This window comes from Aristolochia californica, unplaced genomic scaffold (genome assembly GCF_029961685.1).
Source record: "Aristolochia californica isolate CCGP_79_NKW_82.1479 unplaced genomic scaffold, dmAriCali1.0.hap1 SCAF_9, whole genome shotgun sequence".
In the NCBI taxonomy this organism is placed as follows: domain Eukaryota; kingdom Viridiplantae; phylum Streptophyta; class Magnoliopsida; order Piperales; family Aristolochiaceae; genus Aristolochia; species Aristolochia californica.
This window is the reverse complement of record NW_027182290.1, coordinates 30,170,143-30,194,731: the sequence shown is the minus strand read 5'-3', so window position 1 is coordinate 30,194,731 and position 24,589 is coordinate 30,170,143. Positions and strand designations below refer to the sequence as shown.

Here is a 24,589-nt window from a genome sequence, read left to right as displayed (position 1 = left end):
CCCCTGATCCTGCACAAGACATTGACCTCCTTCAATATGCGGATGACACCATCTTCTTCTGTGAAGGTTCTTTAAATCAAGTTGACAACATTAAAGCCCTGTTTAACCTATTTGAAATTTCATCCTGCCAGAAAGTCAGTTGGCCAAAATCATCTATTATTGGTTTAACATTGATTCAAATCTGCTAAGCTCTATGGCAAGCTATCTTGGATGCAAAATTGAAATGTCTGCATGCACCTATCCGGGGCTCCCCCTAACCCCTCGGTTACCTTCCAAGTCTTCTTGGCACCCGGTCATTGAGAGATTGGAAGGGCGCTTGGCTTCCTGGAGACGGAAATTCCTTTCCAAAGTTGGAAAACTAGTTCTAATTAAATCCCGCCTACATGGAATACCCAGCTACTATCTGTCCATGTTCCGATATCCTGCTTCTATCACAAACATAATCGAGCTACATAAAAGAAGATTTTTGTGGGGAGGGCCAAATGGAGAAAAAAAATATCACGTAGTCAAATGGGAAGAGGTCTGTAAGCCAAAATTCTTTGGAGGACTGGGTGTTCGTGATACTGCTACTACAAATTCAGCTTTTTTCCTTAAATGCATCTCGAAATTCAACATCTACTCCGACCTAATTTGGAGAGCTTTCGTAGCTGCAAAAGCTAAGAAGCATTTGGGTTGGTGGATGGAGGGTGGAGGGTACTCTTGTCTCTCCCATGCTTGGAAAAAAATCATCCTACTTCTCCCTGATTTCAAGAAAGCAGTCAAATGCTATGTCGGCAATGGTACCTCAACAAAATTTTGGTCTGATTGGTGGATAGGCCATTCTAGCCTCAAAATCAGCCATGAATCTATCTCTATCCTTGCCAGAAATACTGATGCCTTTATCTCAGAGATGTGGTTTGAAATTGGGCGATGGAATTTAAATCTCAAAAGACATCTTTCGGATTCTTAAGCAATTTTGGCTTCCGATCTCCTATCAAGCCTACTCAGTCAAGCCCAGTAACATACAAGATACTTGGATCTAGACACCTTGTACAAAAGGGTCCTTCTCCACTACCTCAGCACACAAATTCCTCTGTAACACATGCTCAGCCTAATCAAATTACCCTGTGGCCACTGCTTGGAACCTCCTTGCCCCGCCGCTTGCAAAAAATTTCATCTAGACCGCTTGCAGGAATAAAATCTTCACCTCTGACTCTTTAATCTGGCAGGGTACCCCAATCCCGGACCCTCTGTGCCCTTTCTGTAAAAATGCTCCAGAAACAACCAATCACATTCGCCTATCATGCCATTATACCCACTCTATCTGGACCTCTCTTTTAAATAAAATTGGACTCTAGTACTGTGTTGCATCAAATTTGTCATTCACTATCCTCTCACTCATTGACACTAGACTTCCAAAGCTAGGAAAGCTGATTCTATCGTGTTGCATTGGGCATATCCTATGGGGATTATGGAAAGAAAGAAATAGGAGGAAATTCAAATTCAAATCTTCCCCCACTGAAATTCTAAATGATTATATTATGGGCCAAGTATCTATTTGGCTTCTAAATCGAAAAGAATTTAGAAACTTCAGCAGCTCAAACTTTAGAAGAAATTGGCAGCTGGTTGATGAGCTGTCTCGGCCCTCTCGCCCCCCGATCATGGCTATATGGACCCCCCCACCATTGGGCCACTTCAAGCTTAACTTCAATAGGAGCGGTCTTAGTTGCCCTGGCCCTGTGGGATACAAAGGAGTTATCCATGATGCTATCAACGATCTCCTCACCTCTTTCGCGGGCCCTCTTGGTAACTCCTACTCCACAACTGTAGAACTCTCGAGATTGCTAAACGGAATTCAAATTTTTCCTAGCCGGCTCTTGGGCCCACTCTACATCGAAGGCGACTCAAAGGTCGTCATTAACTGGTGTGCAAACTCCATCAGACCTCCGTGGCATCACTGGGACATGTACTCAGGAATTTGCAATTTAATTTACTCAAAATAAGACTTCAATTTCTGTGTTGTTTTCCCATTCACATCGTCGGCTTAAATAACTGTTTTACAAACTATACATGGAGAGTTTAAGAGTGATTAACGGGATTACAAAATCACATAATTACAGAGATTACAAAATATGTACGGAGAAGGCAAGAGTATATTTCTTCATAAAGGAAGAAATCTCAACACTCCCCCTCAAGTTGGTGCATAGATATCACTCATGCCCAACTTGTCGAGACAATTGTTAAAAGCTCGGTAAGACACTACCTGGGTCAGCACATCGGCAAACTGATCTTGAGACCGAACATGAGGGACTTCAATGATTCTTGCTTCTGGCTTTTCCTTGATAAAGTGTCTATCAACTTCAACATGTTTAGTTTTATCATGTTGGACTGGGTTGTGGGCAATATCAAATGTTGCCTTACTATCATAGTATAATTTCATAGGACTTGGCTACTCAATGTGTAGTTCTTGTATGAGATTTTTGATCCATAATAATTCACATATTGCCTTGGCCATTCCCCTGTATTCGGCTTCAACTGACGATCTAGCCACCACCTCTTGTTTCTTACTTCTCCAAGTGACCAAATTTCCACCTACAAATTTAAAGTATCCAGATGTAGATCGTCGATCCACTATTGACCCAGCCCAATCGACATCGGTATAACCTTCAATTTTCAAGTTGTCTCCTTTTTTAAATAAAATTCTTTTCCTTGGAGATGATTTCAAGTAGCGCAAGATACGGTTGACGGCATTCATATGTTCTTCACTTGGAGAGAGCATAAATTAACTAACCACACTTAGTACATAAGCTAAATCTGGTCTGGTATGTGCAAGATACATTAACCTCCCGACTAGTATCTGATAACGTTCTTTGTTAGCAGGGACTTGATCTGAATGTGTTCCCAGTTTTAGATTTTCTTCCATGGGAATACTGACTAGACTACATGTTGTCATACCAGTTTCCTTCAACAACTTCAAAGCATATTTTCGTTGAGATAGAAAAATTCTTTCCTTCGATCTTAACACTTCAATACCAAAAAAATATTTTAAACAGCCAAGATCTTTCATTTCAAACTCTCTGGCAAGATAACTTTGCAATGCTTTCTTTTCTTTTGGATCGTTCCCAGTTACTATTATACACAATAAGAGTTGTGATTGCTTCCTTGTTAGATTTCATGAAGAGAGTATGCTCTGAGTTGCTTTGCTTGTATTCGATAGATTTCATAAAATTGGTGAACCTTCCAAACCACGCCATCGGGGACTACTTCAAACCATATATGGACTTCCTCAGTTTACATACTTGTTTGCATCCTTTGGTTTGCATAATACATCCAGGAGGTAATTCCATATATACTTCTTCTTGGAGATCTCCGTGCAAAAGTGCATTTTTAATATCAAACTGATATAAGGGTCAGTCAAGATTCACAGCCAGAGATAGTAGAATTCGAACAGTATTGATTTTGGCCACTGGTGCGAATGTCTTCATGTAATCAATCCCGTAGGTTTGAGTATATTCTTTAGTGACAAGTCTTGCTTTGAACCTTTCAATGGTGCCATCGGCTTTATATTTAATGGCAAATACCCACCTACATCCAACTGGTGTCTTTCCTACAGGTAGATCAACCACTTCCCATATTGAATTCTTTTGAAGGGACCTCATTCTTCATTCATAGCTTTTTTCCACTTAGGATCTTTCAAGGCTTCCTACACACTATTAGGAATAGATATAGCAGATAATTGATTCACAAATGCTTCATTTGCCTTTGACAATCTATGATAAGACACAAAATTATACATGGGATACTGAAATTTAGAGGTGAGAAGAGGTTCATAAATAACTCTAGGTTTTCCTCTTGTGGTTCGATGAACTCTTTGTTGAGTTTCAAAACTTACCTAAGGCTCAAACATGAACTCGGACTCAGAAAGCAATTGACCACTGGTACATTATGAAGGGGAGAAGATGTCGATTGTGTCAAACGCCTAGCCAATACAACCCAAAAGACCGGTTCTATTAAGTGCGAAAAGCCAAGTACCTAACCCATCAGTGGTGGACGGAACCACCCAGCTCTGATAGGTTGAGACTCTGGTTGCATCACTTCCATCTGGTCTTGACTGTCTCCATCCTATGAATCATGCTCATTTGTATCATTTTGATGTTCACTGTTGTAATATGAATACTTACCACTTGTAGTATCCAAGGTATCCAAATGATGATTAAGGGTCTGCAATTCAATCCTATTCTTCCCCTGAATTGAAGATTCAGGAGTAGAATAATACATGTTATCTTCGTGAAATACCACATCAAAAGTGACATACAATTTGCGAGAGGGAGGATGATAACAGCGATAGCCTTTTTGATGTTGAGCATAACCAACAAAGACACACATGAGAGCTCGGGGTTCCAATTTATTTCTCAATGGCTTATGGAGATGAACAAAGGCTACACACCCAAAAACTCTAGGTGGCAGATTCGGCACAGTAGGTGAACTAATGGTTTTATGAAGAACACTTTAGGGAGTCTGAAATTGTAATGCACTCAAGGGTATTTGGTTGATAAGATAAGCTGCAGTTGTGATGGCTTCACCCCAGTAACTAGCCAACATACAAGGAAGCACGAACAACCTCAAGAAGGTGGTGGTTCTTTCGCTCTACAATCCCATTTTGCTAAGGGGTGTACGGACAAGTAGTTTGATGAGTAATACCATGATCATCTAGATATTCTTATAAACATTGATTAACAAATTCTCCACCTTTGTCACTGCAGAGAGTTTTTATAGTAGAATAGTACTGAGTGGCTATCATTCTATGAAATTGTTTGAACAACAAACTAACTTCACTTTTTTTTTCATTAAGTCAATCCTAGTCATACAGGTGTGATCATCAATAAAGGAAACAAACCACCGTTTATCACTAAGAGAGGCTATATTTGTTGGACCCCATACATCAGAGTGGATGATTATAAAGGGTGTTGGACTCTTATTCATATTATTTGAAATAGAACATGATGGCTTTTAGCCAATTCACATACTTCACACTTAAAATCTGAAACAGATAATCTAGCAAAGAGTTTTGGAAACAATTTCTTTAAATAACCAAAGGATGAGTGACCCAACCGTTTATGCCATAACCAAATCTCAGAATCTGCAGATTTATTCACGGAGAATGCTTGAGCTAACTGATGAGAACTATCTGGCTTCAAATCAAGGTAATAGAGCGTCCCCCTTCTAGTACCATAACCAATTATCTTTCGAGTTCGAATGTCCTTAAAAACACAACGGTTAGGCTAAAAAATCACATTACAATGCAGAGTGCAAGTTATTTGAGCCACTGATAATAAATTATGATTGAGGGTTGGAACAACTAATACAGAATCAAGACTCAGATTTTCAGTGAGGATGATGGAACCTTCTCCAATAACGTGAGAGGGAGTACCATTTTCGGTAGATACGATATGTTGTTCAGATGGTTTCATAATTTTAACATGATGATTGTCCAAAGTCATATGATCGATAGCACCAGAATCAATTATCCATTAACTATTTCTACTAGGAGCGGAACTATTAAGAACCTTACCAGATGTAGCAATTAAAACTGATGCATCCTCAGTCGTGTGAGAGGAAGAGGTGGAGGGTTCTGCTACTACAACGGAAGCATGATTATTTGGTTTAGTGTTTCATTTGCGAGGCGCTTTGGTAGGATCCCACCATTCTGGATACCCAATAAGTTCATATCATCTTGAGTTTGCATGCCCAAACTCACCACAGTGAATACAAATACGCTCTGGTTTTGATTCCTTCGATATGATGCAAGAAGATTGACGATAACACCCAAAAATACTGGTCCGATCCGCTTCCTACCTCTGGGTTGACCCAGTTTGGGTCTCTGATTCCGGTCCGATCCGCTTTTTGTTCGCAAGGTTGACCTGGTTTGGGTCTGATTCCGATCCAGTCCGCTTTCTGAATAAGACTTTTTTTTTTTTGGGTCTCGGTCTAGTCCGAGAACTTGTCCAATCTGGTCTGCCACTGGTTTGACCCGGTTTGGGTCTTTGTTTCCGATCTGGTCCGAAAAGTGGTCCGATTCGGCTGACTCGGTTTGGGCCTTTGATCATGGTCCGGTCCGAGTCTGGGTCAACAGAAAAATAAAATGCGGGACCTACGTTAAGCGGAATTTTTTTTTCTCATACCTCGTCTTCTTCGGTGAGACACTCTAGTGCGGCTCCTCTTTTGCCAGGCTGGAGGCGACGTCCAGAAGGTCTGCCGTTTGTCGGTGATGGTTCAAGAGTCCCGCTCAAGTTTGGCTGAGACTCTGGTGGTGGTGGTGGCAGCGAGGAAGCGAGCGCGGAGAAAAAAAAATTCGTACCTCTTTGTCTTCTTCAGCAAGACGCTCTAGTGCGGCTCCTCCTTCATCGGGCTGGTGGTTCGGCTGTGGTTTGCTGGAAGGCTGAGCGGTGGCTCAGCTGCAATCATCAGCGACATCCGGAAGGAGTAGGGTGACTGTTCGTCGTCTTCTTCGTCGAGAGCTCTTCTGAACAATGCTCTCACTGTGAAACAGAGCAGACTTTATTTTTTTTTTCCGACAACTGAGATTAATATGGGATAGTCTTCGGCGATGGGAAGGGACTGAGATTCATACAGGACAGAGTTGTTGCTTTGTTCTTCTGCGACGGGAAGCTACGGGACAGAGTTGCTACTCTGTTCTTCGGCGACGGGAAGGAGAAGGAGAAGGATTCTCCTGCTCTGATACCAACTCAAAATAAGACTTCAATTTCTGTGTTGTTTTCTCATTCACATCGTTGGCTTAAATAGCCGTTTTACAAACTATACATGAAGAGTTTAAGAGTGATTAACGGGATTACAAAATTACATAATTACAAAGATTACAAAATATGTACAGAGAAGGCAAGAGTATATTTCTTCGTAAGGGAAGAAATTTCCCTTTTGAATTGTACTTAGCAGCACATTCCTCGTTCTGCCAATCATTTGGCAGACATTCAATCTAAGGCAGGCATTTCACTCCAACACCTTGTTGTGGAGGAAGACCCTCTCTCCTAGGTTTGATTTGTACTTCTCTCTTCTTTTTAATAGTCTACACACACTTTTTCAAAAAAAAAAAAAAAAATGTATCCTACACTAGCAAATGTAATTCCAAGAGTTTTTAGTCTAGCTCATAATATGACGAGAAACTAACCTTATGGGAAAAGTTAGGAGTCATTAGCAAAGCAGTTCTGCATTGAAGATCTATGAAAACAATGGAAAGCTTGAGAAGGAGTTCTTTGAACAAACCAGCCAGAATCTTGTGGTGTTTCCTTCAGTCAATAGAGTTTCCAATTGCAGAGGAGTCAACTGAGTTGAACTACCTAGAAGAACAAAAAATGGGACTTAGATATTTTATGTTCCATTCAAATTCCTCATAAGTCATAAAAACTGAGCATTATATAGCCAGGAAGTAGGCCTTAAGTGTTCTCTGTATCCTTATTACAAAAGGAACACCTCAAATGCCCTATGATTCCATATGGAGGATGCACACTGAATTAGCAAATACATACGTTATGATTAAATACAGCACAAAATGATGGCTCTTTGAATAAACGGCATAATCTATGTCAAACATCCACAACAGGGCCCAGAAAATAAATAAAGTCATGTTAGTCTCAACACCATCATGACTGAGATGGGATAAAGGGAAGTAGATGCAAATAGAAATCATTTAATGGCATTGTCCGTCTTCACGAGGAGCACATTACATATTGAATAAAGCTCAAACCCCTTCACAAAAAAAAACAGAAAAGCTGTGACACATTATGGTTGACTAAAGACAGCCATTTTCTTCAAAATCCATCATCAACATTTACTGCAGTTAACATCCAACAAGGAAATACTTAATGTAGACTATACTGGAGTTTCAACATGTATATATAAAAAGAGAGAATGGATGTGTGTGCTTTACCAATGCTTTTCTATTTCAGGATGTGATTCTGTTTTTCATTGCATAATCATAAAGGTGATCTCTCTGAACCAATTTATGAAAAAAAGAAAAAAATATCTTAGTTCTTTCATCTGGAGGAATTAAAACTCATAGCAAATGTACGCCTTTATGAGAAAGCTATTATTCCTTCAGGATCACTAATAACTCAAGGTCCATTGTATAATATAGAAGAAGAATATCAACTCAGAAGCTCGTAAGGAAGAAGCAGTTTAGTAACTGAAGAATGCAAAGCGTTTTTTTACCTGGTCCATTATGTGCTGGCTGTTGAGTTAGAATATAAATCACTGCAAGATATCAAACAGATTAAAGCAAAAGTTAAGAGAAAGTCTTGAAGTAAATCAGAGTATGATATCTTTACATCTAAAAGACTTCACTTTTTTTTCTGGTAACACCTGAAAGACTAAGAATGTCACTACTTAAAAAAACACCTAAAAGACTACCCACTTTAAGATATTCATTTGTAATATGCAGCTTGTATTCAGTATTTTACATGTACACAGTAAGCCCACAAAGGGCATCAGGTCATTTAATTTTCTACATATATTATTAGACGAGGGTATTTTTGTCTTTTCTCTAATTTTCCTTAAATTTGAAAGAGAATTAGCAAGGAATTGTAAAAGAAACCAACCTTCTGTCTTGAAACAAAAACTTCTCTCTTTTCTCTTCTTTTTCTCTTCCTCTATTTCTCAACTAATTTTTTATTATTTCTTTCTATTCTTTATCATTAAACTCTCTTGTTTATGATTTATTTACATTGTATTAGAGCAAAACGACTAACCTACATCCAGATTTTTCCGGTGTCTTCAATGTCTGTAATGAAATTTCATATTTGGTTCCATCAAGTTACTACTATACTGATCGAACTAGGGTGGTTGAACGTAAAAAACAGACATCTCCTTGAGGCTACAAGGACACTACTACTACATAAAAATGTTCCTAAATCCTTTTGGGGGCATACAATTATAGCTTCGTGTTACTTGATTAATTGTATGCCCTCATCTGTTTTGAGTGGCCAAGTTCCTCTTCATGTTTTAAAGCCAATTTGTAAATTGTGATGTGGTTCCTCATACTTTTGGATGAACTTGTTTTGTTCATATGTTTGGAATTTCGGTTTATAAGTTGTCATCTAGATCTATCAAATGAGTTTTTCTAGGATATCCTCACCGATAAAAAAGGACACAAGTGTTATGATCCTATTCAACAGAAGACGTGTGTCAGCTAATGTAGCCTTCTTTGAACATACTCCATATTTTTCATCCTCTGTTGAGTTTCCTGTCTGACCTAAGTCTCCTTCAGACATTCATGTTCTTGTTGCAGTTTTGGATGTACTAGCTTCATTGAATTCTTCATTGCCTCTCCGTGTTTACAGTCATCGTTCTCATGCTCTTGCAACGCCTCCAGCAATCACTTCTACAGAGCTCTCTTCTCATGATCCCTCAGCTTCCTCATTGCCTGCAAATCTTGTTGTCTCTAATTTGGATCTGCCTATTAGTCTACAAAAAGGTAAACGATCTTGTACTTCTCATCCGATATCCAAATATGTGTCTCTTGATTTTTTGTCCCCATCCTTCAAGTCCTCTGCTATGTCATTGTCTACTTCCCATATACCTCATTCAGTGCAGGAAGCCTTGTGCTCTCCCAAATTGAAACAAGTTATGGATGATGAGATGAGTGCTTTGGTGTCTCGGGGAACATGGCGTCTATGTGATCCACCTACAGGAGTAGCTATTGTGGGGTGTCTTTGGGTGTATACAATCAAATATAATGTTGATGGCTCTATTGAACAGTACAAAGCACGGTTGGTAGCGAAAGGGTATACGAAGACTTTTAGAGTTGATGTCTTTGAGACATTCTCTCCTGTGGCCCGACTTACTTCGGTACGTATCTTAATATTTGTGGCTGTTAATAAGGGTTGGCCTCTCTTTCAACTCGATGTAAAGAATGTCTATCTATATGATGATCTACATGAGGAAGTGTATATGGAGCAACCTCCTGGGTATGTTGCTCAGGGGGAGACAGAAAAGGTGTGTAAGCTGCAGAAGGCTATCTATGGACTTAAACAGAGTCCACGGGTCTGGTTTGAAAAGTTTAGTGATGTGGTACTACAATTTGGGTTCTATAGGAGTCATTGTGATCATTTCATGTTCCTACTTAAAAGGAAGACTAGTATGGTGGTTTTGGTTGTGTATGTAGAAGACATTATGTTATCTGGTGATGATCTTGATGGTATTACAGAAGTTAAACAATATCTGACCACACATTTTGAGACAAAAGATTTGGGCTCTCTCAAATACTTCCTTGGCATTGAAGTCGCTCGTAGCAAGTGAGGAATTGTTCTTTCTCAGAGAAAATATATATTAGATATGTTACAAGAGTATGGTTTGTTAAGTGTTAAACCCATAGACACCCCCATAGAAGTTAATCATAATCTACATGACACCCAGGGTCCTACACTCAAGGGTAAAACTCAATACTGATGGTTAGTAGATAAACTTATCTATACTACAGTAACCAGGCCGGATATCTCATTTGTTGTGGAAGTTGTGAGCCAGTTCATGGAAAATCCTCAAAAAGTCTATTTAGAAGCCGCTTAGAGGATTTTGAAGTACATGAAGGGTGAACCTGGAAAAGGTCTTCAGTATTCTCAGAATGGGAAAATTGATGTACTTGGGTATTCTAATGCCGATTATGCTAAGTGTAAGATGGATAGACGTTCTACATCAGGCTACTGTTGTTTTGTTGGAGGTAACCTGGTAAGCTGGAAAAGTAAGAAACAAACAGTAGTGGCTAGGTCCAATGCAGAGGCTGGTATCAAAGCAAGTACTCGTATGTGGGTCTCCACCCAAATTATCCATGTGCCTACACGTGAGGGGGAGTGTTAAGGAATAGTCCCACATGGATTAGTGAGATAAAAGATTTTGAGTTTATTAGTTGGAAAAGACATTTCCTAAGATGGCCAGTCATTTTGGGATAGGCTTTGGACCCTATTTAACAAAAAGAAAATACATCAAGGGAGGTCTCCCCTTACAACAAGAGATTGCAGGGAGGGATCCAATTTAGCACAAGAATCGGTAGTCGAATTGGTTGATCTAAGAACATGAGACCAAGTACACGGAATAGAAGATACAAGATCCATAATATCAAGAAACACATGTCAATGATGCCACGATGGGAAAGTGGACGAGCACCACCCAATAACCACCTTGGAGTCACCTTCCACGATGAGTGGACCGCTGAAATGCTCGTGGCCGATGTGAAGGCCATGTTGGAGACCGGAGAGCTCAACTATGGTCGAGTCTACAATATCAAGAGGTCCGACAAAGGAGATGAGAGGGGTGGGTGCCCTCAGCATCGAATATCGCACCACCAAATCCTGCAATCCCAGGGTTACCAAATGCGCTACTATCAAAGTTGAGCTTGAAGTAACCAACCGGAGGAGGAGCCCAACAAGCCACCCAGTGGGTGGGGGAGGAGCAGACATCTAAGCAATGGCATGCCAATTGGTGCGGAGGGGGACGCTTGTCAAACAATCGAATTCCTTCCTGGTGTGCATCCAGGCCGAGTTGAGGCCGGTGGCAAGGCAAGAGACTTCAGCAGTCATGCTAGAGACAATTAAATCTTCTAGAATTCCTTTCCATTCAAAGGCTCCAAGGGATGTGGGCCACATAGGCTGAGAAAAGAAACTTACCCAATCTGGGGAAGCGAGTCCCAGAGGCATAACGGCACATAGCTCCAAGATCATGGGGAAGGCATAACTGAATGCACAAACTGCTTAGGAGAGAAGTCCAAACCTGCCAGGCAAAGGAGCAATGAAGGAAGAGGTGACTAACAGTTTCATCTTCCAAACCACAAAAAGGGTAAAGAGGATCCGGAGAAGAGTTGCCACGACAAAGGAGATTATCGATGGTAAGGATTATGTTGAGGCAAGTACTCCAAAGGAAAATTTTCACCTGGGGGGCCAAGAGACGCCAAGCGGTAGCAACTGGGTGGGCATTGGGGATCCAAGTCCATACCGTGAGAAGTCTGTAAGCCGAGGAAATAGAGAACCACCCCACTGTCCTTAGGGAGCCAAATCATATGGTCAGCCATAGGAATCTGAATCTTGGTAGAGCAAAGGCCAACATCCAAACCACAAACAGAGATAGCCTCAGATGAAGATCCTAAGAGTTGTTGACCCAAGTGTTGACGACAAGCGAGCTGCAAAAGCCGTGGGAAAGAAGAGATGAGGGGGCTGTCACTCGTCCAAAAATTCAGGCTGGATCCATCACCCACAAAATAGCGGATAGCGGAGAGGAAAGACTGGAAATAAATGGAACATAGACCTCCAAATGGGGGAGAGGTGACATCGGCTGCCATCAGTAATCCATCTAGCACCAATCTGACGGAGTTTAGCAATCACCATCGGTTTCCAAAAAGTAACATAAACAGAGTTGAGCTTCCAAAACCACTTGAAAAGAAGAGCTGATCACATTTCCTTGGTACGTTTGATCCCCAATCCTCCCAAAAACTTTGGTTTACAAACATCCTCCCAGTTGACCAAGTGATAATGGAACTCACTACTGGTGTCATGCCATAAGAATCTCCTTTTAATCAAGTCAAAGAGCCGACAAATCGAGGCAAGGCAAGGCAAAAACAAGAGGAAATAATTCGGGATTCCAGCTAGGCAAGAGTTGAGAAGGGTAAATTTGCCCGTCTTGGAAAGGAGCCTACCCTTCCAGGTGGACAATCGATGCTCAAGTCTCTCAATGATAGGGGCCCAAAGCCCCAACCTGGGGCTGCAATCAATGAGGGAGAGGCCGAGGTAGGTAGAAGGGAGAGTCATGATCGAGCATCCCAAAGTGTCTGCCATGCACTAGAGAAGGTCTGGATGAATGTAAAGTCCCAATAAAATCGTTTTCCTCCAGTTAATCTTTTGACCCGAAGAAACCTCAAAGAGACCAAGTAGAGCCTTGATTATGTTAATCTGATCGAGAGTATCGGTCCCAAAGAAATCGTCTGCAAATTGGAGCAAAGGGATATCAAAATCACTCTAATCAGACACCGCATCAAGCCACTCGAGGCGCCTAGTAGAGTAAAACATAGAGGATAAATACTCGGCAATGAGGTTAAAAAGGAGCGGGGAGAGTGGGTCTCCCTATCTGATGCCACGAGTGCCCCTGAAGAAGCATAGATAGTGTCGTTGAAGAGAAGAGAGTAAGAGGCTAATGATATGCAACTGCGGATCCAAAATCTCCATTGGTTGCCAAAGCCCATGCGCTCCATAATATCATCAAGGACTATCCAGCTTACACAGTCAAAGGCCTTTTCAAGGTCAAGCTTGAGGACGAATCAAAGGAGACCTGATTTGGAGAGATGATCTATAACTTCATGAGCCGCCATAGTAGCATCCAATATGTCCTGACCGCGAATAAAGGCACTCTAACCCTTATAGACGATGAGCCTTAAGATGGTGAGCCAAGATGTGAGCGATGACTTTGTACAGGCTAGAGACAAGGCCAATCGGCCTGAAGTTGCTCAGATGTTCTACACTTACTTTCTTTGGGACCAACGCAATGACAAAAGCCTCGATGCTCTTGAAAGTGATGTCACAATCAAAAAAGCTATGAACCATGGAGAGGATGTTTGCCTTCAGGGTAGGCCACCAGTGCCTATAGTACTCTCTGTTGTAGCCATCAAGGTCGGGGGCTCTATCTCAGGGGAGACCCAAAATAGCATCCTCAATCTCGAGATCAAAGAAAGGGAGCTCGATGAGAGCAGCTAGAGCAGGTGAGATTAAGGAGAAATGGAGGTGAAGAAGCTGAGGGCGGAGGTAGCAATCTTCCCTGTAAATATCTGTGACAAACTAAGAAGAGCATTAGTGATGGAGGCCCTATCCAAGGTGACTTCAATGTCAATGGACAAAGAAGTGACCTGATTATTCCTCCGACGGGCCAAGGCGATGGCATGGAAGAATTTTGTGTTAGCATCCCCTCAACCAGCCACCTAAAGCGGGTCTGTTGCTTCCACTGCACACACTCGATGTGAAAAATGGACTGAAGTTCATTTTGAAGTGAAATACGATGAGAGAATTCAATATAGGAAAGGCACGTTTGCTCCTCAATCAGATCAAGGCCATCAATCTATGACAGGAGAGAGGACATTTCGGCATTGACAGAAAGGCGACATTTTGAGGACCAAGATTTGAGTTTGTCTTTGAGACGTTTCAATTTGTGAGGAAAGTTCCATTTATCAAAATGGTGCCCCCGAGATCAATCCATCAATAGTCCGGTTGGCAGATTGCTTGTCAAGCAGCCAAGCAATGTCAAACCAAAAAGGAGCGGGCCCCCATTTGCCAAATTTAGTGTCAATCTGAATGGGCTAGTGATCAGAGCCTATCTGGTTCAAAACCGACCCACACACGTTCCCATGCAACCTCAGCCAGTCACTAGTAGCAAAAAACCAGTTGAACTTGGATGGGATGTGCAGCCTTTGTCCATTTGACCAAGTAAAGGTTTTGCCAGAAAGGTAAACTTCATCCAATTCAAAACTCCCAATGAAATCATCAAAATAGCGCATAGCGGAAGTAATTCTGGTAGCAGGAGGGGATTTGTCACTGCAGAATCTGGTGGGATTGAAGTCGCCAGCAAGGAGCCATGGGATAAGCTGTTATGGACTCAATAGCACACCGAGTCACTCAGAGGAGGAGACAATGACTCACCGAGTCACCTACTTTTACTTTTATTATTTATGTTGCTTTTATTTCGAATTTTATTGATTTTACGTAATAAGAGTTGGAGGTAGGGTATAGTTGGGTTTTATAACCCTAACCTATCTTGACGTGAATTACCCTATTTAAGGGGTAAGGAAGCAGAAATAAAGTAAGTTCGGATTTAGAGTAAATTAGGGTAATTAGGTTCTTGCTTGAGCTCCCTATTCTAGGGTTCTTGGCGTGAACTTTCTCTTGTTGTTTGATGAATCCATTGGAGGGTCTCTAAGGGGATCGTGAGAGGAGGAAGAAGAGGAATTATCTTTCTCTTCCGAGCTGCAAGGGAAGTCTATCTCTTTCACGAACCAGCAGGAAGAGAAGGAGGGTTTGCGTGGGTCTTCACATCAAAGGTGGAGGCTTTCGGTTTGCTGGTGGAGAGGGATCTTCAAGAGGTATTTATAATTCTCTTTTACGAGTTTAAGAGAGTTATAGATTGTCTCTTTGCGTACAGCAACAGTAGGTGCATGAATTTTAGAAACCCTACTTCTTGACGTGAGCTATAAAAGTGGGGTTTCATGTTTGGGTCCTTAAACAGTCCCTTACTTGGTTGGTTGCATCTATAATTGAGAAAAGGAAACTCCTTTTCAATCCTAATGTGGTAAAGAGAGATCAGAGAGTTCTTTTCACAAAAACATGATTAAGAACCCTCAAATAGTGCTGGGTTCATCAGTACCTCGCCGAGTTACTAGATCCATGGCTAGGGACCATAACATTAGCCAACAGGGAAGAGATCAGAAAATTCACTAAAAAAAAAACTACGCTCACGATAGCGAGTGGGTCCGTAGACCCCTGCAAAGCCCCAGATGAAGCCAGTATATTTGTCACGCAGTTTTATTCCAATGGAGTAGGAAACAATAATATGATCCAGCACATCCACAGCAGAGGCATTCTAGAGGAGAAGGATCCCCCTTGAATGACCCATAGCATTAACAGCCAACCAGTCAAGATAACAATAGCCCCACATATTGTGAATAGCAAAATCAGTCAGGCTTTGACACTTACTCTCTTGCAGAATTACAATTGAGGGGTGACACTTTGCAAGGAGGTTGCAAACAGTAGCACACATTCGAGCAAATCCAATTCCGCGTACATTTCACGTTGTGACGATTATTTTCACCCCTTTTTTGTACTTCAGAGGTGGGCAAGTCGCCCGACAAATACCCGTTGTAGATCACTCCCATCTATTTGGCAAGGTCCATCATGCAACCCCACATATCGTCATCATACTTACTTCACTCAATCTGCAAGGCCATGACAAGATGATGTGCACGATCGTCTGACAAGGGAAAGAGAGTCCACCAGTGGTCGGGTCAACCAGGAGAGGAAGCAAGCAACTGGATTCTCCCCCAGGGGTTATCCCAAGTGGGTTTCACTGGCGACGCTGGTAGATAGCCAATAGGGGTGGAGAGGAGGGGCTGGGGGGTTCGTGTGGAGATTCATCAGTTTGAAGGTGCTTGGGACAAATGTTAATTGATGATGAGGACTCGTCATCAGAATGGTCGGGTGGAGGGGAGGCAGGCAGGGTAAAGGTTGAGTAGCAGAGGGAGGCAGGTAGGGGTGGCATTGAACCGAGCCGGTTCGTGAGCTGCTCGAGTTCAGCTAGGTTTACCTCAAGATCGAGATCGGGCTCGTTTAAGTTAACGAGTCGGGCTCAAGCGAACCATGGTTCAGTTCAAAAGCTCACGAACCGACTCGTTAATTAAGAGGGCCCAAGAAAAATCAGCGAAATGGGGGTTTGGCAGCGGGATTAGGCAGCGGCAGCGTCAACGAGGTCGGGAATCAGGGAAATGGGGATTTTGGGCTTGAGAAGATCGGAAGAAAATCGGTTGTTTGCGAGAAAAATTGGACTGCAATCTGCTCCTTTAGGTAAGTTTTGGTTATTAAATCAGTTTCATTTCTTTTTTTTCGATGTTCCTCTCCAATCTTCGTCCCTCAATCGATCTTTGTAACCGAGCGTCGCCAACGGAAGTGACAGAACAGAGGTACGATCTTTATATGTTGCCTGCTGGTATTCATGTTAATATGTTAGGTTTTGTTTTCGTTGCTGACAAAACAGTCGAACGTAATCCATTTTTAGCAATTTTATCTATTGGGATATTTGCATTTTTATTTGATACCTGCTGGGTTCTGCATTTTTTGCATTGTATTCCATTCTTTTTCTTCGATCTCGCATTAAAACTACTGTCAGGAGCTTCTTCCAGGACCAGATGATTTTCCGCATCAGGTTCTTGTAAACCCAATCATCTGAGCATGATCAATAAAATCATTTGTCCAGTATTGCCATTAAAATAAAGTGGAGAAGAAATTGAAAGTTATTTTCGACTTCTATTTTAGCAGGCATGTTATACCTGTTGGTCAGTTCTTTTTTTTCATTAGTTGCTGAAATTGATCTTAGCGAAAAAAAATTTGTAATTCTTAACCCATTAAAACTCGTCTTTCAGAAGTTAGTGTAATTCTTAACCCCATAAAACTCATCTTTCTTAACCCACCATTAAGCCAACAACCCTCCAACAATTACCATCTAGCTTGAGGTGTCCACACAATATTATATCACAAAGCTACTTCTTGTTAGCTGACTTTGACAACAAAGAACTAATCCTTCCTAACCACGAATGTGGCAAAGAGGTTCAAAGAAGTGATTTTTGTGTTGGATAATAGTCGCCTGGTCGAGATTCCATTGGATCTCGCTTCCCTTCCCTCAATCTGCCCTAACCATTCCTTCTTAGTTGGTGAAGCTTTTTTTTTTTCTTTATCATCTTTGAGTTAAACTTAGGTATTATTTGATTAACGAATAAAAATTATTTATTATAAATTTATGACATTTATTAGTGTTAGCTGTTTGGTTGTTTCTTTTAATGCATAAGTAGTAATAATTAACTAGTAATTTTACACATTTTCCTCAAAAAAAATTATTAACTAGTATTTACTACTCAGGCTATTAGTTGTTTTATACATATTTTGATTCTTTTGATACCATTTGATAATGGCGGGCCAAGAGAAAATTATTAGTAATTAAGCTAGTATTTAATAATTTAATATCAATCAAGTAATATAATAAATTAAAAAGTTATTAAATAAGTTTTTAATTTATTATTTATTAAATTATAAATCATTTCAAAAATTTTGAGACAACCAAAGAAAGAGTTTTGTTTTGGGAGAATCTCTTTAAAAAGTGTATCCAATTTTATGTAGAGGCCATGCCCAATTTTAAGTAAATTTTATGTACGATTTATTTGACAAGTATTTTATGCAAAGTTTTAAACGTAGGTTGGAGCTCGAACCAGCTCGAGCTTGAACTCAGTTAAAATTATTGGGCTCCAGCGCAATTCCAATTTTAGGCTCGAGGCTAGGCTCGGCTTGACTCAATGCCACCCCTAGAGGAAGGGGCGGGGGGGGGGGGGGGGGTGTTGTCAACAATGGGTGTGAATATTGTTGTTGAAGGGCGGGATGAAATTCAGGCAGAGAGGAGGTGAGGGCGAGTTCAAGGCCTTGGAGTGGTGGAGGCCAGCTGCAAAAGGTGAAATCCCTGGTTTCCGTTTGTGGCTGGGGTGAGTCCCAGCGCGGGATATGTAGAGGTGGGAGGGTCGTGGTAGTTGGGGAGTATTATGGGCAGAGTTAATAGGGGGAAGCAGGGGGTTAAATTCCAGTAGCAAAGGAGGGAAATTGGGGGATGAGGTGGTGGGTTTTCCAACTGAGGGGACCTCCAGGTGTGAGAAGAAAGAGCCAGGTGCTAGGGGGAGGGGGACAGAAGACACAAGTTGACAGGCCTGAAGGGGCTTTCCAAAGTTGGGAGGTCAGAGTTCGAATTTGAAATAGGGGACGTTGTGGCCGTTGCAAACATAACAATTTCTCCTTACAACCACAATACCAGAAATAATAAGATGCCAAAAACACTTCACAAATACCTTGTTATAAACTACTTTCGCAGACAAATTTAGGTATGTACAAATTCTTGTGGGCTCCACAATGCTAAAAAACTGAATTAGAAAACCCTTTTTTGATATCTACTAACTCCTTTTAACAACACTTTCAGAGATTGAGACTAAAATACACCAAGCAAGAGGCCTTGTGAAGTCTGCGTAGGCAAACCTATGCCCCAAGCTAGGTGATGCAGGCAGTAATTCTAAAATGTCATTTCAAAACTTTATATGATCCTTGCAGGATCATAATAGCACACGGCAACTGCTTTAGACAGCAGCAAAAGTAGGTTAAAGGTTAAAAAATGGGAAAAAAAACTGACCTTTAACCTTAATCAGCAGAATATAGTTGAAAAATCCCTATCTTGGGAGAGATCGCAGTCTTTAGGAAGAGAGAAATTCAACTTTAGGCTTGAATTTGTGGAATGAATTGCTCTGATACCATGTTAGAAAGTAAAAATAGAAGAGAAAGAGGGAAGAATAGAAAGAAGAATAGAGAGAGTGAGAGAAATGGCTGTTGTACAGCCTGCTGAATAGGGGAGAAATCAAGCCCCCATTAGATTTCATTCATCACTTAAGTCTATTTACAGAATGACCAAAAAGCCCCTAATGTAAGGACTTAAAACCAAGTAAATAGCCTTCATAACCCATAAAAATTACACAGTAACCGCACCTCTTTAAATGTTAGGAATTAGACGTCCTAATTCCAAACTAAAGAGAGCAATAATAATAATCGCGGAAGAAAAGAAAAGCAAGCACGAGAACAAACAACAAGATTGATACAGGTTCGCCTCAAGGTGAGACTACGTCCTCTGTTCCGCTGCTGCAGTAATCCACTATCAAGATGAAAAAGTTTACAAGAGAATTGCACACTTACAGGTGTTTTTCTCTAACCTTTCAGGCTACAACTTATGATGCTCCTCGGATTATTGATAAAACCCTAATAACGGTGCGCCCCCCCCCCCCCCCCCCCCCCTCAATTATAAAAAGAAAATTAGGGCAACCACTTTACAAGAATGAAATTCCCAAATTGCCCTGAATGAAACAGCAGTCAATATATCGTGAATCTGACGGGGGCTCTACCCCCTTCCAACCCCACGACAACCTTACCACAAAGGTCCATTTGTGTACCGACTAAGCGTAGGGTGTTAATTAGGCTCCACAACTTAACATTAAACACTCAAACCTGGACCTTTCTATCCAACAAATTACAAGTCTATCCCGATTAGAAATTACTAAAATAGCCCTGACTCTTAACACACTTAAAGGGAGCTAATAATTACTTACATGGGCCAAATCAGTAAGGAGATTTCTACTTGCCAAGACCTTACAAAAACATTTAACAAAAAGAGCTCCAAAGAAGTTTTATGACAAGTGGCTTCAAGAAGAAGCTCAAGTGATCTATTGGATGACTAATAATATGGAATAAGAAGTACCAAACAGTGATTTATCTAGACTTTGAAAACGACATATGGGATAAGGAACCTATATTCGTCTAAGAAGAACTTGCAAAGGTTGTTGGATATATTGCAAGAAATGACCAAAGCTACATTAAGAGACAACTTGAATGTTTTGTCTGCTAAGTTTCGAACGTTAGTTGGAGAAAGTTTGTATCAAATCCTCACATCAAATTTAGCCCAACAATTGAAGCAAAGGGAAGCCATAGAAGCAACTCCATATTTTTAGCTGAGGATGACACCATATCTGAAACCAATAAAGTCTCACTTCTTGTAGATAGAGCCACCACTGTCCCTGGATAGAGTGTTTGCACAAGTCTTAAAAGTTCCAATCTGCTCCTTAGAAAATATTTCCTCAGTCAATAGTTTTGCAATGAGTACCACAGTGGGATGATTAGGAGTCTCTCGAGGACAAAGCTAGGTCACTACAGACGGTTGTATTACACAACATAATGCCAGAGGGGGTGGTAGGAATGGTAATCGAGGTCGTGGGCGTGCAAAAGGTATTTATACTGTACTCATTGCCATAAAAGTAATCACGATATCTAAAGGTTAATCTCTCTTGTTTATGATTTATGTACAAGTATTTACCTCATTATTGGTTATCATATTTTTGTAGTAGTTATTATACGTCAAATTGTACATGTAGTGATTCACGGCAATTTTCTTAACAGCATGGTGTAATCAATAATTTGTGCATCCTTTTTGGTAAAGCCTGATGCAATATTATTGCCATTTGACAAAGACGATATAGGTTGTCATATTTTACTTTATTTTATGAGGTTGAGGATTTTTTACAAGTATAAAGGTGCAAATCTTATTGCCAAAACCATGATAGATCTGAATCCTGGGCCTAAACAGTAGTTTCTTTTGACACCAAAATGCAGCTGAAAGCCTGTAATGGCAACCACTGTAATTAACATTACAAGCTTGGTTTCAAGAATTAAATAAGATATTTTTTTCTCTCTCTTTATTTTGAAATTTTTTATGGTACGAACTAGAGCAATATAAATACTTATTCTTTGTATTTCTCAAAAAAAAAAAAAACTCATTCTTTGTAATTACAAACTTAATCAGTCATTATAATGAACATTATAAAAAAAATAATAATAATAATGATGAACACAGGTCATAGCATTTAACAGGACATCTGTCATTGATAATATCACTCAACAGAGAGAAGATTAATCTGATCAATGTCTCCACTTTGCCTTAGCTTTAAAGCAATATTTTGTCTAATGAAGAAGGATTTCACATTGCTTCAATGTAGATGGAAACTAGGTATACTTGGAGGGAATGCAAACAATCTCTAGGGGATCAGGGGTGTTTTTTGCTTTCTGGAACATTCACCAGATAAAATAGTCAGATATGCATGCGTTGTAGCTCAATTTCCATTCTGCAGACAATTCTGCATCCCTGTCGCAGAGTTAACTAAAACAGTAAATCATGACTATTACTTGACTAGCACAAAAAATTCAAAGTAATTTTGCTCAATCGTTTCCCTGAAAAAAATTAATTTTGTGAACTTTAGTTCTCTTTATTAATTGATCTGAGTCTTTTTTTCTTGAATGAGTCCTTTTTTTGGATGAGTCATTTTTTTCTTAATGTGAAACCCCATATCCTGGTGAGACTTGAACCCAAGGCCACACACTAGAAATCCTCCCATATGGTCATTCAGCCAAAAGGCCAATACACATTCTGATTCCCTCTAACATAGTAGATGTAGTGCTTCTGGTTCTTTTCTAGCAGTAAATGAATTTCATTGCATTTGAACTTGGCTTTTCCCCTGATGAGGGCTTCAAGTTTGAATTGATCAAGAGAGGACAAAGTATGCTCATTCCAGAAGAGTACTGAGATTTCAAATTTCTTAGTCAATAAGGGCTCCCTTCAAAACTACCAATATATTACACTTTAGGATTTTAATTTAAAATAATCAAAATATGACTACCTTTTCTTGAAAGTCTTTCTTTTACTCAATTGATAAGATCAGTGTGTAAATAAAGCTAGTTTTTTTATTTTTAAAAACTGATGTTTAGTACTTAAAATTTACAAATCTGCCCCAACTCCCAGGTGCAAGATCAACAGAGTCATATACCATAAAAGGAGTTGAAGCATTCATTTGCGGAAAAATACTCCAGAACATAATACTGCAGTTACACTTTGAACCCATGACGCATAAGCACTAATCATTTAGATGTAATTTTCAGAAGCAAATCATAGAATCATGAGCAATGATATTTTTGGTTCTGGGATCACATCAATGAAAAATTCTCTTGACTAACAACACCAAGAAGCATGTCGTTTCAAATAATTATTTGACAGTTGCTTAACCAATTAGACACAGTTTTAAGACAAAGAAACTGTACAATCACAAGTTTACAAATTTTTTAGTTCCTGGGATAATGCTAATGTCAATATCAAATGACAGAGAATACTGAAAAGCATATTGCTGGAGATATTTAATGAAAACTGACATATTAGATTTAGAAATAGGCCAAAATGTCAATAATGTACAGGATAGATGCATTATGCTGCATATTCCATCTTCATTCATAGCAATGGATTCCTTGTTTAGGCATCTATTCACAAGCAATAATTTGAGAAGCATGATTTCAACAGAACAAAAGTACCCTCTAAAAATGCCATCTTGTTTCCAAGGTATACTATACCTAAAAATCCCACAATGTAGCAGAGAGCCAAGTGGTAGTCCAGAGCTAAAGCAACAGCAATAAGAAAGCCCTGGAAAAATATTATAGTCTAAGAGTTTTAAAAATGAATTCAAGCAAACTGAGAAATACATGCAGATATGCAAGCGGTATTTTAAAGAATCCATCGTTGTAACATTTCAGAAATCTGTGCATCCAAATAAAAAATTACAATTCTCTAATAGATAATAAGTGTACAGACCTTTGCAACAAACAAGGTATCAGCAATGAAGGCCTCCCAGGTCTCCTCTTTCACCAACTGTGAAACAATTATAAGAAGAAAAAGGAGAGATGTTATTATTCTGTTGGAGAAACTGGCATTGCAGTGTGAAAGCTGACACATATTGAGTGGCACCTTGAGACACAAGAAATACGCATTAGTGAGTGCTAAAACAAAACTCACAGTGACTTTAAAAAGAAAAAAAGTTACAACGATAATACAGTCCTCAAGATAACAAAAGCACTACCTGACATAGTCACTGAGGTAGTATGTTCTTATACATGTATGATGATTCAGATCCGCAAAAAAGTTTTTGGAAGCAATAAAACACAAAACTCATCAATGGTCGACTAACTTTTGCAAATTAACATTCCACAAAAATAAAGGAAACCTTCTGGGAACCTCATTTCTTAGAGAAAATTCACTTCTTCAGATGTTTTGACCCTTCTTTTTAGTTAAATAAACAACCGTGTAATCGAATGTATGATATCCTTCATACAGATCAATACGAACTCTTATATCAGGAATTTCCTACCGGAAAATGTTGTGGTAAATTCACAAGCAAACTAAAGAAGAAAGCAAAAAAGATATAGGACAACTTTGCTCTTGAATTACTTGCAATATACATTTAATATAACGTAAAAGAAACATCCAATGCAAGGTAAACAGACCCCAATGATGCTAACAGAATCACACCTTGACAATAGTCAGCACCGAAAACGCCAAAATGGCTTGGATCTCCTGAAAAGAAACGGCATGAAGTAAGATCGAAGGGAACATAAAAAAATGAACTTACGAACAAAATTGAAGACCATACACCGTGGCAGAATTTCTGATTGAACAGCTCAACCAAATTATAAGCATTTCAGGTTTCTCCAGATTTGAAGTGAAATAAAGAAGAAAAAAAACTCAAGAATCATATTTAGTACCCGACGGAGGAGCCGTCCACTGAAATCTGGAGATAGAATTTGAGAGGCGGGGCTCCGCACAATAAAATAAGAGAAGAAGGCGAGGATGTGGAAGAAGTAAAAGGGCTCCGTAACCATCACATTCAACCATGGAAGTGGATGCTTCGTCTCCATATCAGGATACGCTCTTTCCATGTAGCACGGAAGTAGTATAGGATTGCAGTGGAGCTTAAGCTTATTGACCAAGAAGGTCTGTTGTGTCGGCTTTCTTTTCAGGTTTATTTCGAGGTTATTCCCTCTAAATTGAGATCTCGAGATCCGGGATCGGCTCGTTTCCGAGTTCGACCAGGTTCGGCTCGACGGCTGCGAGCCAACTCGTTAATTTAACTAGGGATATGGTGGATTTGGGATTTCGGGAGTCTCGGGACTGAGAAGATTATGGGATTCTCTTCCGTTCCGTCTCTACTATTTTCATGTCATCTCACCATGATTTTCTCACGGAAATCGTGGATTATAGGTGAAACTCGCTGTCTGTCAGTGGGGATTCATCGAAAATGGAGGATTTTGGTCTTCATATCCCTCGTTCTCCCTCTCCCTCTTCGATTCCTCACTCTCTGTCTCAAACTCTTCAATTTCTTCATCTACGATTTCTTCCACTGCGATTTCTTCCTCTT

The 24,589-nt window shown here is 40.1% G+C and overlaps 1 protein-coding gene across 3 annotated transcripts in view; it reads right to left on the bottom strand.

Annotated features, from left to right (window-relative positions):
* LOC137940333 (uncharacterized) overlaps positions 1–24,171 on the bottom strand; it is a 45,461-nt gene extending 21,290 nt beyond the window's left edge. For all 3 annotated transcript variants that reach the window (XR_011110316.1, XM_068785340.1, XM_068785341.1), the window contains exons 1-6: positions 23,937–24,171; positions 23,704–23,748; positions 22,990–23,046; positions 22,752–22,821; positions 8,206–8,247; positions 7,261–7,334 (exon numbers count right to left, since the gene is read on the bottom strand). Coding sequence is in view for 2 of the 3 variants with exons in the window: in XM_068785340.1 (XP_068641441.1) it covers positions 7,261–7,334; positions 8,206–8,247; positions 22,752–22,821; positions 22,990–23,046; positions 23,704–23,748; positions 23,937–24,110 (462 nt within the window). In the remaining variant the exon portion in view is untranslated. The remainder of the gene's footprint in view (positions 1–7,260; positions 7,335–8,205; positions 8,248–22,751; positions 22,822–22,989; positions 23,047–23,703; positions 23,749–23,936) is intronic.
* Between the last annotated feature and the right edge of the window lie 418 nt (positions 24,172–24,589).